Source organism: Chrysochloris asiatica, unplaced genomic scaffold (genome assembly GCF_000296735.1).
Source record: "Chrysochloris asiatica unplaced genomic scaffold, ChrAsi1.0 scaffold00212, whole genome shotgun sequence".
NCBI classification, from domain to species: domain Eukaryota; kingdom Metazoa; phylum Chordata; class Mammalia; order Afrosoricida; family Chrysochloridae; genus Chrysochloris; species Chrysochloris asiatica.
In genome coordinates, this window is record NW_006408730.1 from 497,789 (window position 1) to 514,032 (window position 16,244).

At 39.0% G+C, this 16,244-nt stretch overlaps 1 protein-coding gene across 1 annotated transcript in view; it reads left to right on the forward strand.

The window, feature by feature from the left end:
- PTH2R (parathyroid hormone 2 receptor) overlaps positions 1–16,244 on the forward strand; it is a 95,487-nt gene that overhangs the window by 37,879 nt on the left and 41,364 nt on the right. The window contains exon 7 of the mRNA XM_006872750.1: positions 9,567–9,633. Within this exon, the coding sequence (XP_006872812.1) occupies positions 9,567–9,633 (67 nt within the window). The remainder of the gene's footprint in view (positions 1–9,566; positions 9,634–16,244) is intronic.

Here is a 16,244-nt window from a genome sequence, read left to right on the forward strand (position 1 = left end):
CTTCTAAATATTCATTTATATGTGGTTCAGAGTTCTGGCACCATCCCCTGAGCCTGCTTGATCTGGTATTCTGTGTTGTTGCTGATGGAACTCCTCACTGCACTTCCACCCTCTCCGCCATCTTATTTTTCTCCTCCTCATCAATTCTTATGACCCTATTTGGCCATTTCTACTCAGCTGTTATGAGTCTATTGACCAATAAAGTCTGAGTTAACACAAGTTGTGAGTTTTTAGGACACGTGGTTTCTCATCTGTCCATCTATTGTGGCAATTTCTCTCAGTCTCAGTCTTCCCATCTACAAAATGAGAATAAAATTCTTGGCTATTACTAAGTTTAAGAGTCTGCATCAGTAGTTTTGAGAATTAGATGAGAGTCCATTTATGAAAGGGCTAAAAACTATAATTCTAGATAAACATTAAGTGCAGTTACCTTCAGTGTGATTAAGGGTTGGTCAGGAAATCAATAATTTTGAAGATCCATTAATTCTGTATAAAAGGAAAAAAATCTTCACAGCTTGCCTCCTAGTGCCATTATAAATGTCTGGCAGATTGTAAATCACTTTTTACCTCTACCTGTTCCACACATCTCCGAGATCAACTTTAGGCTGCCTTGGAAAAGCTTTTAATTGGCTCCAAAGGACTTCGCTCAGAGTTCTCTAGTTGCCTGTGTCTGTCTAAAGGGTCTACGTGATAAATGGACACTGAAGCACTCATTTCCTATGCTATTTCTATTTTAGTATGATGAACCAAAAGAAAAGGAGAAGGGGCCCTTTTGGTCTCATGGTCAAACTTATGATAAATGAAAAGGAATTTCAAAGTGAGGTAGCTTTAATGCAGATCCTGGTGTGGCACTGTGGGATAAAGCACTCGACTACAAGGTTGGCAGTTCAAACTCACCAGCTGCTTCTCAAAATCCTATACAGGGCCACTAGGAGTGGGAACTGACTCTACAGCACTAAAACAACCAACAACAACAGTAATGTTGAGTGACATTTTATGTTAACTGGATATAATTGAATATTTAATATTACATTTAAGGTTGTGTACACAATAAAAGATTGTATACATTTCCTTTTTTGGTTAGCTCCTTAAACTCTTTCTTTAATTTAAGCCTGGTTACTTGTTTTTTGAGTTACTAGGTATTTTCTTCAGTTATTATTTCAAAAAACATATTTATTGTGATTTTGGTGAAAGTTTACAAAGCAAATTAGGTTCTTATTCAATAATGCCTATACATATTGTTCCGTGACATTGGTTACATTATGTCAATATTCTCAATCTTTCCATTCTAGTTGTTCTGTTTCCATTAAACTAGGTTCCCTGTCCTTTCTGACCTCATCTTTGCTTTAGGGCTATGTTCACTGTTTAGTCTTGTAGAAGTGATTTTTTTGAACAAGGAAAACATTACTCACAGATGATATTTTATGAACCAAGAAAAGATTTGTTTTATGAACCAGTCTGCTACTTAACGGCAAGGTGACTTCTGGGAGTTGTTTCCATTCAAAGTTTAAAGGATATTTCAGGGTGATTGTCTTGAGGATTCCTTTAGTCTTTACTGATTCAGTAAGTCTAGCATTTTTTTCAAGAATTTGAATTTTGTTCTTAAATTTCTCCCATTGTAAGCTGTGCCATCTATTGTGTTCCCACTCAGAACATTCGGTAGTGGTAGCTGGTATCTTCAAGGACTCTGGTCTCAGGATAGACGAGATTATGGTTTGTGAAGGCCATCATGCCTGTAGACTAGTTTCTTTTGAGTTTTGATGTCCTCCTTTTTGCTTTACTTCAGATAAGCTGAGACTTTCAGAAGTTGGTTTTTTTCTGCTATCCTGTGATTTCTTGAACTACTTCTCTTCATGTCCAAGTTTGACATAACAATTGCAGAAAATCTGTCACATTACCAGAGTGCCTGAAGTCTACAAAGTACCTGCCACTGTTCCTGAAAATCGGAACTCTCCAGAGTTCTAATTGTTAGATGCAGCCTTCCTATTACTTGAGGCAATCTCCCCATTATTCAGCTTCTCTTAGTTTTGGAACTTTCTGGCTTTGCATCTCTATTTGCTTTCATCCCTTTGAGCTATTTGGATCTTTTAGCCATTGAGGGTTCATGTTATCTGCATTGTTGTCGTTATTGCTGTAAGACTGCTAACTGCAGTGTCAGCAGTTCAAACCCACCAACTACTCTCAGAAACTATGCAGGGTCGCTATGAGTCCTAACTGACTCAATGGCACACAGGACTAACAAAAACAGCTCTTGAGGGTTAATGTTATTTGCATTGTTATCATTACTGCTGTTTGTGCAAGGACACTGGAGATCTCAAAGAAAGCTTGCAGTCTCTGCTGCTTGATTACCAAGGGGGAGAAGTAAGTAAAGAGGTACTAAGTGATACTGCAATATTTATATCCTAAAATGCACGCTCTTATAACATAGATTCAAAATGATACAAGTGATAAGACCTATGGCATTTTCGGGTCCAATCCTTTGATTTTAGAGATGAGTGAAACGAGACCCAGAGATATTGGGTCACTTCCTCAAAGCCCTACAGAAAGCCTGACACTTCAAATTTGACTCCTTCATCCATTCAATAGATATTTCAGACCTTGAGCACTGAAAGAAAACAAAATATATTCAGACTGCTTTTTGCATTAAATTAGATATAGATAATCAGTTCTCATATTTATCTTGCATTTTTCCTTAAGAATCACAAACTATATTATGAAATATTAATAATTATGTCTTTTTCACTGAAAAATAAGTAATGTGAAGTTATATTCATTGTTTTTGAGGGCTGGAATCTATTAGGTACTTAGTATATTGACAAATATAACTAATGATAAATATTATTTTAAGACAGTTGAATCAGGTTTGATAATACCACTTCTTTGTACAATTTAATTTCTTCCTATGTTACTCAGAATGAAATATTAAATTCTATAATAATATATTTAGGTAAGAGTGTCATTTGATGCTTTATTTTGCATATAAAACTATGTTACTACTTACATGGTACTATTTCAAAATTTCCTGATTCAAATTCTTTTAAAATTCAACCTGTCTACAGAGAGAAGATTTTTGTAGGTTTTCTTGGTGGTAATCTGACCTATATTGTTGTTGTGTGCTGTTGAGTTGATTCCAACTCATAGCGACCCTATATAGGGTTTCTGAGGAGTGTCTGGTGGGCTTGAGTTGCTGACCTTGTGGTTAGCAGTTCAGTGCTTACCCTATAAGATGACAGAATGTCAATCTGACTTATATGTAGTTCTATATCACAAACACACCAGGCCCTCTTGGAAACCCTATACAGGGTTGCTCTGTGTCAGAACTGACTTAACAGCACTTAACTACACTAGCAGCAGCAACATTACAAACCTTGAGTAGGGAGAGCAGACATGGAGTCCTGGTGTAGCACTGGGGGTTAATGCGCCAGACTGTAAAGTCATTCGAACTGCTAGATCAGCGGTTCAAGCTCACCAGCTACTCCTTGCAAACCCTATACAGGGTCCCTAAGGGTAGGAACTGACTCAATGGCACTTAACAACAACAACAAGAAGGGGTCATGTCTTCTACATTTGAAACAAGTTTTTTTTTTTTTTTTCTGATCTGGACTTTTAAAGTTAAAACTGATTTTCCCTGCCTTATGGCCATGTGGAAACAAACAGATCAGACTTGATTTTCAAAGATATTCTAAACTCTATTGAATATACAAAGGAAGTCTGTTGTAGCTCTAAAAATTTTTCGAGAGTATTATTTTACTGAAGTAGGCTAAAATCATGGAGTCATGTATATTGGATGATTAAACTTGGTTTCTGAGGCTGTAAAGGCTTCCGGGAGCAGAAGGCCTCATTGTTCTATTGTGGACCTACTGGTAGTTTCAGACTGCTGACCTTGACGTTAGCAGTCCGGCTAGTAACCACTATGTTATCAGCACTCTTATCATAGAAGTAGTCGTTAAGAAATCAAATGCTGTATTTGGCATTAGGCAAATCTGCTTCACAAGACTACTTTAAAGTGTTCAAGAGCAAAGATGTCAGTTTGATGACTAAGGTGCACCTGAAGCCATGGAATTTTCAATTGCCTCATATGCATGTGGAAGTTGGATAATGGATAAGGAAGACCTTAGAAGAACTGATGCATTTGTGTTGTGGTGTTGGAGAAGAACAAATAGATCTGTATTGGAAGAAGTACAGCCAGAATGCTCTTTAGAAGCCATGGTGGGAGATTTCATCTCTCATACTTCAGACATGTTATTAGGTGGGACCAGTCTCTGGAGAAGGACATCATGCTTGGTAAAGTGGAGGGACAGGGAAGAAGAGGAAGGCCCTTAATGAGCTAGATTGACACAGTGGCATCACCAATGGGCTCAAATGTAACAACAATTATGAGGATGGCACAGGACTGGGCAGTGTTTTGTTCTGTTGTGCATGATGTCACTGTGAGTCGGAACTGACTTGATGTCACCTAACAACAACCATCTTCTTGTTGGCATCATTCAAAGGAGTTATGTTATGGATATGCCAATGAATATGGCTACTCTTGATTTCTTTGCTATAGTAATATTTCACCATTAAGCAGGACCTACAATGGAAAGTACCAAGAAAAGCTATCTTCTAAAATTCCTGAAAAAATCTGAATGGGTCTCAGGGCCAGCTCATTCTGACTTTTTCTACTTCTCTTTTCTACTGCGAGTTGTGAAGATAATGCAGTTTTTAGGCGATATAGTTCCTTCAGTCTCGGGGAGAACAATGCTCTTCAGTTTGACAACCCTGCTTAGACCTCTGTGGCTCATGTTTCATCTACTGGATCTGCATTTTCACTGACATTCAAACTCGCATTTCATACTGTGCTAAACTTAGTTTTTAAAATATTAGCATAGGGTACATTCTGGGTCATGTTCACTAATACACTTTAAGCTAGGGCATTGAAGAATTAGTGAAAAATGAAAATTAGCAGCATTCTCTTTAAAAGCCTAAAATCTTACTTGATTCTCTTACAAATTTGAAATTTTGACATTGGAAACCATCGAAGTAGGAGGAACAACACTAGTAAGATATACTCACTGTGAATGATGGAATGGTCAATCATTCAAAATCCAAATATCAGCAACTTAAGGACAAAGCTGAGAAGGGATGGGAAGGTGGGTGAATGGAAATAGGAGCTTCAGGGAGGAAGCAGAATAACTGTTGTTCTGTGGAGGGGATTGCAATCATTGACACGAAACAGTGTAGTAATATTTATTGAATATAAAACTGATGATCTTGTCTGTAAACCTTCACTCAACTCGATGAAAATTAAAAAAAAAAAAAAGTAGACTGAAGAAATTAAAGAAAAGGAAGACCATTGAAGTCAAGTTTTTCGTATTGGAGGATATAGCTGGTTTTGATAAGTACAAGCATTTTTTAGAGTTGGTATTTTATAACTGAGTCCCAGTTTGCTATAATTCCATGAGAAACCATGGTGAAATGTCATTGAGGAAAAGAAAGATGATTGTGAAGATAATCCCAAAATGACAAAATTTATGGAATCCAAAGAGATTTGTAGCTAGTGAATCAATTGTTTAAAAAATATATAAATTAACCCATTTATTACAGGCTAGACACGTTTAGGTGGTGGAGCTTCTACTGGTCTTTCAGTTCCTTCAGTCTTCTGATGGTGGACTTTACTGTAACTGCAGAGGTGGTGTTGTAGGTCCAGGCACCCCCACCCACCGTTTTCATACAGGAGCCACAGTACCAGATCCCTACAGCTGGTCTCTTCATCTTGGTTTTGCAGCAGAAGGAGCAAGTGTACTTGGCATGCTGGCTCATTTCAATTTTCTTCACCATTTTCCTGAGGGAGACACCATAACGGGTCCCATATTTACCTTCTTGGTGTGTTCAGCCATCTTGCCGCCACCTAGTGTCAAGCCCAGAGAGCGTGAATCAATCTTCAACATAAATTCACACAATAAATGCTGTTTTCTTTATAATAGATACTTTTTTTTAGGGGAATATGATACACATGAACTTCTGGTGTGGCCCTGCCAGTTAATGCAGTAAACTGAAATGTCGGTTTGGGCCATTAAGGCCGGCAGTTCCAACTCACCAGCTGCTCCTTGGAAACCCTGTACAGGGTCGCTATGAGTTGGATCCCAACTCGACGGCACTTAGCAACAACAACAAAAAATGATACACCTACTACACAGCCTCAGTAAAACTGTCCTTATCTTTCTTGCTTGGCTGAATAATGTGAAAAATAGATACCTGTGTACAATGCTAGGAAAGATTCAAGATAGTGTATGTGCAAAATTACTCTGCCTCAGATTTTCATGTTACTCACACTCCACATCCATTGACTTGGCAAACTGCATGTTTGATAAATTTCAGACTGAAGAAGTTGATAGAATTCTTCAATTCCATCACTGCTTGCTTTATTTATTGGTATGTAAATTTGAGTAATAGTGATATTAGCTGGTCTTCCTCATAGGCATGTGGATATTATCCTATCCCAGACAGTGCTGTACTTCATGACAGATCTTGATAGGTTCTTTTAATGATGAATGTAATGCCATTCCTCTTCAGTTTGTCATTCCTGGTATAGTAAAACATGATTGTCAGATTCAAAATGGCCAATACCAGTCCATTTTAATCACTAATGCCTAGGATATTGATGTTCATGTTTTCCATTTCATTTTTGACAATTTCCAATTTTTCTAGATTCATACTTTGTACATTCCATGTTTGAATTATTAATGGCTGTTTACAGTTGTTTCTCTTCAATTTGAGTTGTGCCCCATCAACAAATGAGGGGACCGAAGACTTTACTCCATTTGCCTCACCACGGTCAACGCTACTTTGAGGAGGCAGCTCTTCCCTAGTCATACTTTGAGTGCCTTCCAGCCTGAGGGGCTCACTTTCCAGCACTATATCTGACAGAATTTCTCTGTTATTCATAAGGTTTTCAGTGACTAAATATTTGGAAGTAGTCTGTCACTCCTTCTTCCTAGTTTGTATTCATCTGGAAGCTCAGCTGAAACCTATCCACATTGGGTAATCCTGATGGAATTTAAAATACCTGTGGCATAGCTTCCAGAATCACAACCACACACAAGTCACCACAGTATGACAAACTGACAGATGAGTGGTAGTACATTAGATAGGTACTGAACATTTTTTACATTCAGAAATTATTTGAAATAACTTTTAAAAATCCTTAACTTACTCATTAACAAAAAGTAAGTCCTTGATGAGTTAATCACCTGTTGTTGTTAAGTCCCATTGAATTGGTTCTGACTTATAGTGACCCTGTTTAGGGTTTCTGAGGAGTGGTGCTGGTGTGTTTGAACTGCTGACCTAGCACTTAACAGTCCAATACTTACTCTACAGGGCCACACCTAGACACAGAATTACAAAATTATCATTCTATCACTCAAATTTCTATATGTCACTGACTGTTGTCATAAGCAATGCTGAGCTTTATTCAAGGAGAAAGAATTGGAATTTAACTTAAATAGTTTTAATTTAAAAAATTGTCTAAAGTGATACCTTAAAGTTTTCATCAATTTTGTGCTACTTATTATACTGTTCTGGTGTGGTACTATAAGATAAAGAATTGAACTCCACGGTTAGTTTGAACCACAAGGTTGGTGTTTCGAACTCACTAGCACCTCCTTGGAAACCCTATACAGGGTCTCCATGAGTCAGAACCAACTCGACGGCACTTAATAACAGTAATAATAGTACAGGCCAGATTGACCGAGGTTAAATTAAACTTACTTCGACTTCAATTCAATTCAATTTATTTAAACAAATGTTTAGTGAGTCTGTACATGCTGTTATGAACACCTGTAATACATCAAAGGACAAAAACAAGACTGATGCTTGCCTGCATAGGACTTCCATTCAAGTTGGGGCAGGAGGGAAGAAGAAAATAAATATAACAGTTATAACAAGTTTTAAAACTTTAAGATGAAGTCATGAGCGCCTGTCAAAGATTTTTTAACCAATTAACTAATGAGGGAACCAATAAGACGTTATACTATTTCAAAGGAGAAGTTAAGGAATCACATGTTTCTGTGAAGTGAAATGAATACTAAAATAAATTTATAAATGAATGCAAATACTGGTCAATAGCCACAAGGCACTAATCAATTCTATTCATTGTACACAGCTAATTTGCATTTCTATGGATATGAATCATTTGCATTATTGTCAGTGTTCTATAACTTAAGTAGTTATAAATTAGAATTGCTGTAATTTCTGTAAGCAAGAGGGCTTTCTCTATTATGCCTCATTCTAGTGATAAGAAAAGTAGAAAGTTACCCACCATCTAAGATCCAGCTGTTGGTTTCTTCCTATCCCTAGCAAAGAAGAGTAAAGATAATCAAAGACTCAAAGAAACAAACAGTCCAAACCACACGCATCACAGCTGTCCCTAGCCTAAGACGAGAAGACTTGGATGGGCCCAGTTACCACTATTAACTGCTTTAACAGGGACACAGTAGAAAGCACTGGACAGAGTGGGAGGGAAATGTAAAACAAGTTCAAAATCATAAAAAGAGTATACTTCTAGTCTGATAGAGACGGGTGAAGTTCCCGCAACTTTGCTCCTTAGACACACTTCAAATCTGGAACGAAAATCACTCCCAGGGAACACCTTTCAGCCAAACAATAGGCCTTTAAAGAGAAGCACCAGCTTCTCCTTGGGAACCCTATACAGGGTCGCTATGGGTCAGAACAACACTCCCATATGGCACATGGCTTCAGAACAATCAGCCTTATCAATCCAAAAAGGACAACATTTGCACAAAAACAAAGTTCAGAAGGCAGGAAAGGGTATGAAAGAGGGTGAATGAGAACCCAAGGAGAAAGTGGGAAGAGTGCTGTTACATTGAGGGGATTGCAATTAATATCACAAAACAAAATGTGTATACACTGTCAAATGGGAAACTAAATTTTTTCTGTAAACTCTCACCTAAACCACAGTAAAATGCTAAGAAAAAAAGTTTCAATTTCATCACATTTCCAAATCAAAAAAACAAACCCGTTGTCATGGAATAAATTTCTTTCAGAGTAATCCTAGACGACAGAGTACAACTGTCCCATAGGGTTTCCAGGGCAGAAGCAGACTGCCGCATCGTTCGTCCCTCACATTATGTTTAGACTCTAATGTTTTTGTGTCTCTGGAAATGTGTTTTTGATTTTGCCAATATAAAAATTATTTGCCAGTGTTGATATCACTTTACAATGGGCTCAAATATAGCAACAATTGTGAGGATAGCTAAGGGCCAGGCGGTGTTTCCTTCTGGTGTCTGTAGGGTTACTCTGAGTGGGAACCTTTCTGATGACACCTAACAACAACAGTTTATGCCCATGGGCTAGTTAATTGTATGGAAACAAGGAATTATTACACAGTTTTTCTCCACAGAGTTTGAGTGTTTTAAGATACTTTTTTCCCCATTTCTGTTTGGCTATTTGTTTTCTTAATCAGAAGCTTGTGGTTAGAGATTTTGGTAAAACCTAAAATGTTACTTAATTTTTACTGCTTATTTGCTTTGCTAGTTTACTCATGAAAGTTCTTTCTCATGTGTCAGGTGCTGGGAACTTAGTGCTGGCAGCATCAAGTGGATTTATCAAGCTCCAATCCTAGCAGCGATAGGGGTAAGTTTAACTGTTTATATAGTTAAAAAAAAAAAAAAAAGTTGAAAAAGTAAATCACTGCTAAAACCCATAGGAAGAAGTCTCATGTCATTTTATTTTACTGCGGGTAAGGAAGCTCTCCATAGACAGCTCTAACCGTTGTGAGAGTCTGGGTTAGCAATAGCTAACTCCTGGCTAACTTGAAGAGACCCAGGTCCTCCCTTCATGAGCTAGCCGTCTGGGGGCAGTTCTGGGATTTCAAGATATTTGGAACAGTCATATGATGAGGCATCTGGAAGATCCTCAAACTCATCTCCCCTTTTATCCATATATCTCATCTTCACTTTAACATTCTTGTCAGCTGGCAGTGAGTTAGGAGGGAGGAGGCGAAGACAAACAAGCAAAGCAGTGGAATGGGTGAGAGAAGGGACGATTCCAAAGACACTAATTATTAATTAAAATGACAAAAATCACAACTTGATGAGCAAGATGGGCTTTCAGATAAAAAACCCGGTCATTTAATATCTGCTTTGGGAGCTCTTGTTGTGTATGTCATCGGATTGATTCTAAGGCATAACAATTTTAATTTCCTTAGCTGTAATTCTTATGGAAAGGAGCTCTGGTAGTATAGTGGTTACGAATTGGGCTGTGAACCTTAAGGCCAACAGTTCGAAACTACCAGCTGTTCTGTGGGAGAAAGATGAGGCTTTCTGCTCCCGTAAAGATTTACAGCCTCGGAAACCCTGTACAGGGTCACTATGAGTCAGAACCGACTCCATGGCACATAACCAACCAACCAATTCTTATGGAAGCAGAGTGCCTAAACTTTTCTTCCAGGAATCCACTGGGTGGGTTCAAATAACCACCTTTTCTGTGAGCAGTCGAGGCCTAACTGTTGCTTCATCAAGGCTCCTTTGGGAATAACCAGTTATCCATTACCATCTGGTTGATCCTGACTAATAGGATAGAGTAGGAAGCAGAGAAACTTATCTTTCTCTCTTGGAGTGACTGGTGGGTTTGAACTGTTGACCTTGCAGTGAGCAGCCCAGTGCCTACACCATAGAACCACCAGAGCTTCTTTTGTTGTTGTGAAGTGCTGTTGAGTCAATTCTGACTCAATGACCCTGCATAGGGTTTCTGAGGAGTGGCCGGTGGGTTTGAACCACACAGGTGGATATTAATAATAAATAAATAAGCCATGAGCAAAGAAGGTAGTGACTTAAGGAGAGAAATTATCCACTGACTTGTCATGGTAGGCTGGGAGGGAGTGGGTACTACCAGATTTTGGTTTTTCTGAGTCAACACTGTGTGTGGAACAGTGTCAGAATTGAGGTTGCAAAAGGTTCGGGGGCCAGACCCTGAAGGGGTTTATCCCCTTGACTAAAGAACTGAGACCTAATCTTACAACTAGTGGCAACCAAAGGATTTCACTTTGGAGAGTGTTGTTGATGTTGTTGTTAGGTGCAGTCGAGTTGTTTCCAACTCACAGCAACCTGATACACAGCAGAACAAAACACTGCCTGGTCCTGCGCCATCCTCACAGTTGATCCGCTGAACCCATTGTTACTGCTGCCACTGTGTTAGTCCATCTTGTTGGGGGTCTCCCTCTTTTGTGCTAACCCTCTATTTTTCCAAGCACGATGTCCTTCTCCAGGGACTGGTCCTTCCTGATAATGTGTCCTTTGGAGGAGGGATAGGATCAGGTCTCTCTTTTAGAAAGATCCACTTACAGCAGTTCCAGGATGGGTTGTATCAATTGAGACCTGAAGCAGGACAATCAGGTGATAATGGGTTTCTGCTGGGTGAGGGTCTGAGTCAGTTGTAGCAATGGGTCTGACAGGTGTTAAAGGAGACCAATGATTGAGATTTGGAATTTTGTATGCTTCCTATTTACGCCAGGAATGTGTTCTATTCATTTCTATAACTGCACCCCTTCTTACTCCTCCCATATCACACGTTGTTGCCCTCCTCCTCTTCCATGCCGCTTCATCTTTACACTGTAAACTTTCAGATCCCTGAGCTTATTTCCCACTCAGGGCCTTTGCATGTGCCGTTCTGTATGCCAGGGGTACTGTTCCCCTTGTTCATCACTGGTCTAACGTCTACATTTTGGGGTCTCAGATTAATGGTAACCTCCTCAAACAAGACTTTTCTGACCACCTTGTTTTTTTAAAAAAACAACCCAACCATTATCTAAAAATGTCTCCATAAAGTAATAAAACATCTGATTTGTGAATTTTGAAACAAGTTACTGGACAGCAGTAATGTTCACACTATAAGTGTATTCTCAGTGGAGAGGCCTCCAGGGATCGTCAGTCTGTCTAGCTTCCCAGGTTCCACAGTGTCTGTAGGCTTGTGAATGCCTCGGGCTGCACCCAAGTACTTCCCATCAGAGAATGCATTTCTCCCGGTTCCATGAAGCTTCCTATGCGTTTGTCTGATTCCTTTGAGAAAGGCTGTGAATGTTTCTACTCAAATGATCTAATTGTCATCTCTTGTTGGTAGGATTTAATTTTATATTTAGCCTGTTAATAAACTTTCCAATAATACCTACATGTTTTCATAATTAGAATATTTTGCATTTTGGAATCAAGAAATAGACATTTAGATTTTTTTTAAAGTTATTAAGCTCTTCATTTTGTAATTTTCTAGGTAAACATTCCATGAGTCACCTTCTATTCAAACACAATAAACTACAAGGTGAGAAAAGTGTCATATCATGTTCTTATTTTCCTTTTTCCTTTCCTGATTTCCATGCGAGGCCTGTCTCTCAATTCAATAAATATTTGATTAGAAAGAAGCCTGCTTCCTAATTGCACCCCATGGCCAAATCTAGGCAGGCCGTAAGTTAGGACCTCTGCATTTATATATGACTGGTGTCCTGAGTTTCTTCCCATTAGGCCTGTGAGAAAATGTAAAGAGAGGAGAAAGTTCTAGAAGCACCCATGCGTGCTTCATCTGTACAGCACACGGACACAGTGTAAAGGACACAGGGGTTCTACCCTCTTTCTCAGGAGTGAGGCCAAATATGTAACCGACATGAAGAGCATAGTCCTAGAGCCAGGCTGCCTGGTGAAAATCCTAGATCTGCCTTTTCTAGAGTGCGCATGCTGAAACTTTATTGTACAAACTGGACTTAGACAAGGTATTTAAATCTAGGGTCCATTTTGCCATCTGTAAATTGGGGATAGTATTAAATGACATCAATGAGATGAGTTAATAATCAGACTGCATTAGGAACTGAGGCTGACTCATAGACTGTTGTTAAGAGCTATTGAGTTGGTTTTGACTCATTGTGACCCTGTATAGGATTTCCAAGGAGTGGCTGCTGAGTTTGAACCACCGACTTAAGTAAGGTCAGCAGTCCAGTGCTTATTCTATAGCACATATAAATAATTGTTGTTGTTGTTAAGTGCTGTTGAGACAGTTCCGACTCAGCCAGCCTATATAGGGTTTCCAAGGAGTGACTGGTAAGTTTGAGTAGCTATTATTATTTTTCATGTATTAGAAGACTTTTATTTTTCCTTTAAAATTAAGGCCCGGTGTAAGTATTAGTACTCTGGTGTGGTGCTGCATAATGTGCTGGACTGCAAGGTCAATTTGAAATGCAAGGTCAGTGGTTCAAACCCACTAGCTGCTCCTCAGAAACTCTATACAGGGTTGTTATGGATCGGAAATGGCACTTAACAACTACAACATGCTTCAGCCACACTATATTCCTTTCAGTTCCTTGCACTTGTTTGACACTGCCTTTCAGCTCTATTCCACATGCCACTCCATCCCACTGGAAGACTGGGCCGCTCTTCCGCTGCTGCTCACTTGATATGCCACTTCTTCACTGGGGCCTCTTTGATGCTGCCAGTCTAAATGAGGTCACCCATTTAACCCTCAGGCATTTCTGAGTTGTGCAAATAGGTGACACACTTGGCTGTTAAAGGTTGGCAGTTTGGGATCCCTCAGATGCTCCTCAGAAGCAAAGCCTAGTGATCTACTTCCCCCAAATCAGCCATTAAACCCCCTATGGAACAGAGGTCTATTCTGACTCACAAGAGTTGCCGTAAGTTGCAATCTCCTTGCATGGTAACTGGATTGGTTTGGTATTATAAGCCCCAGTCACACCATGGCATTGCCTTCATAACAACTTATTACAATGTGTTATGATTTTTGAGTGTCAACTTCTGATAGTTGAGTGTCTGTCTTCTGCACTACAGTGCAAGGTTTTTGTGAACAAGAACCATATTCTATCTAAACTCCAGTATTTCTAGAGCTTAACAAAGTTCCGGCTCATAAGAAGACTCTATTGCCGTTGAGTGAATTCTGATGAATAGTTATCCGATATAATGCCGATAAATATTTGTTGAAAAATAAAGCATGCCTACAAAGTAGATATCGGACTGGCAAGAGGGAAGAGCAGAAATGAAAGCAGAAAGCAAGTTTAATTACAAATCTTCTGAGTATTTCATGCAACCTTTTTATTTTAGAGAGAAAGAAATTCAAGTTCTCTCAGATAAAGGTCACAAAGCAAAGACTATAACCTTGAGTTTTAACTATGAGTTCAATGTTCTTTTCACTTGCATTCTAAATACGTCAAACTGGTTCTTGAATTTATGAGGAATAATATCTTTCCACTTATATGGCTGTAGTTTTCATTTTCCACATACTTTAACCATAGGATGTAAGTTTTTTTTCCCTAGTCTTGCATTGCATGTAGCAGAGTTTTTTGCAAATGTTACGTGCTGTTGAGTTGGTTCCAACTCATAGCAACCCAATGCACAACAGAATGAAAACACTTTGTGGTCCTGCATCATCCTCACAATTGTTGTCATGCTCGAGCCCATTGCTGCTGCCACTGTGTCAATTCATCTTGTTGGGGGTCTTCATGGTTTTTGCAGACTCTTCATTTTTTGAAGCATAATGTCCTTCTCCAAAGAATGATCCCTATGACAATATGTCCAATGTATGAGACATGAAGTCTTACAATCCTTGCATCTAAGGAGCATTCTGGCTGTACTTCTTTCAAGACAGATATCTTTGTTCTTCTGGCAGTCCATGGTACTTTCAATATTCTTCACCAACACTGTAATTCAAATACATCAATTCTTCTATGATCTTCCTTATTCATTGTTCAACTTTCTTATGTATATGAGGCATTAGAAAATACTATGGCTTAGGTCAAGCACACCTTAGTCCTCAAACTGCCATCTTTGCTCTTGAACATTTTAATGAGGTCTTTTGCAGCAGATTTGCCTAATGTAATACATTGTTTGATTTCTTGACTGCTGCTTCTATAAGCATTGATTGTAGATCCAAGCAAATTGAAGTTTTGACAACTTCAACCTATTCTCCATTTATCACATGTTATTTATTATTCCAGTTGTGAGGATTTTTGTTTTCTTTACATTGAAGTGCAATCCATACTGAAGGCCATAGTCTTTGATCTTCATCAGTATTTCAGCAAGCAAGGTTGTGTCATCTGCATATCACAGATTGCTAACGACTCTTCTTCCAATCCTGATATATAATTCTTCATATAATCCAGATTCTCAGATGTTTTGCTCAACAAGGTTGAATAAATACGATGAAAGATACAACCCTGATGCACATCTTTCCTGAGCTAAAACTATTCAGCATCACTTTGTTATGTTTGATCGACTGCCTCTTGATCCATGTACAAGTTCCTCCTGGGCACAACTAAGTGGTTTGGAATACCCCCTCTTCTCAATGCTATCCATAATTTATTATGGTCCATACAGTCAAAACTTTGCACAGTCAATAAAGCACAAATAAACATCTTTTTGGTATTGTCTACTTTCAGCCAAGATCCATTTGATGTCAGCAATGATAGCCCTAGTTCCACATCCTCTTCTGAATCCAGTTTAAATTTCTGTCAGCTCCCCGTTGGTGTACTGCTGCAATAATTATTTATTTTTTTAAAGTTTTTATTATGAATTGAATGATAGTTTATGTGGGAGGACATCAGCTTTGCATTCATACATTCATCTTATCATATTTCATTTCATTGCAATGATTACAATCCCCTCCCTGCATCATTATTCAAAAGTATTTGTTTCCATTCCTTCTCTGTGTGTGTGTGTGTGTGTTTTATGTGCACCAAAGCACTCAGGAATATATAACCATTCAAACAACCAAAGGGTACACCCCACAAGCCTGCCCCCCAGCCATCAGCACACAGCCCCTCTCCTTTCCTGAGTCCAGAGTCCCAGCTGCTCCATTTCTCCATGTCATTGTCTCTGCCTCCATCTCTGGCATCACTGCTTCTCTGGATAGGGTCCCGCACTCTGATCTTCTCCCTTGATGCTCCCAGGGCCCTCTGCCTCCTGTACTACAAAATCAACCACACCCCTCTTTTTGTTACAAAATGTTTACCTTTACATTTGCAACACTCACAATCAGTCCCGATAGCAATTATTCATTATTGAACCACAAGAGTTTTATTCCCATCTCCTTTCACCAGCCCCAGCCAGACAGGTTGGAAACCACTCAGTGGAAATTCTACCATCCCCCACACCCTCTGAAACTAGGCTCCCTCTTGAATGCTTGTAAGCCAGTCACTTCATGCCTTTGTAGTCCACTGCCCCCATTTTGGGTAGTCAATGTCTAATTTGCCCATC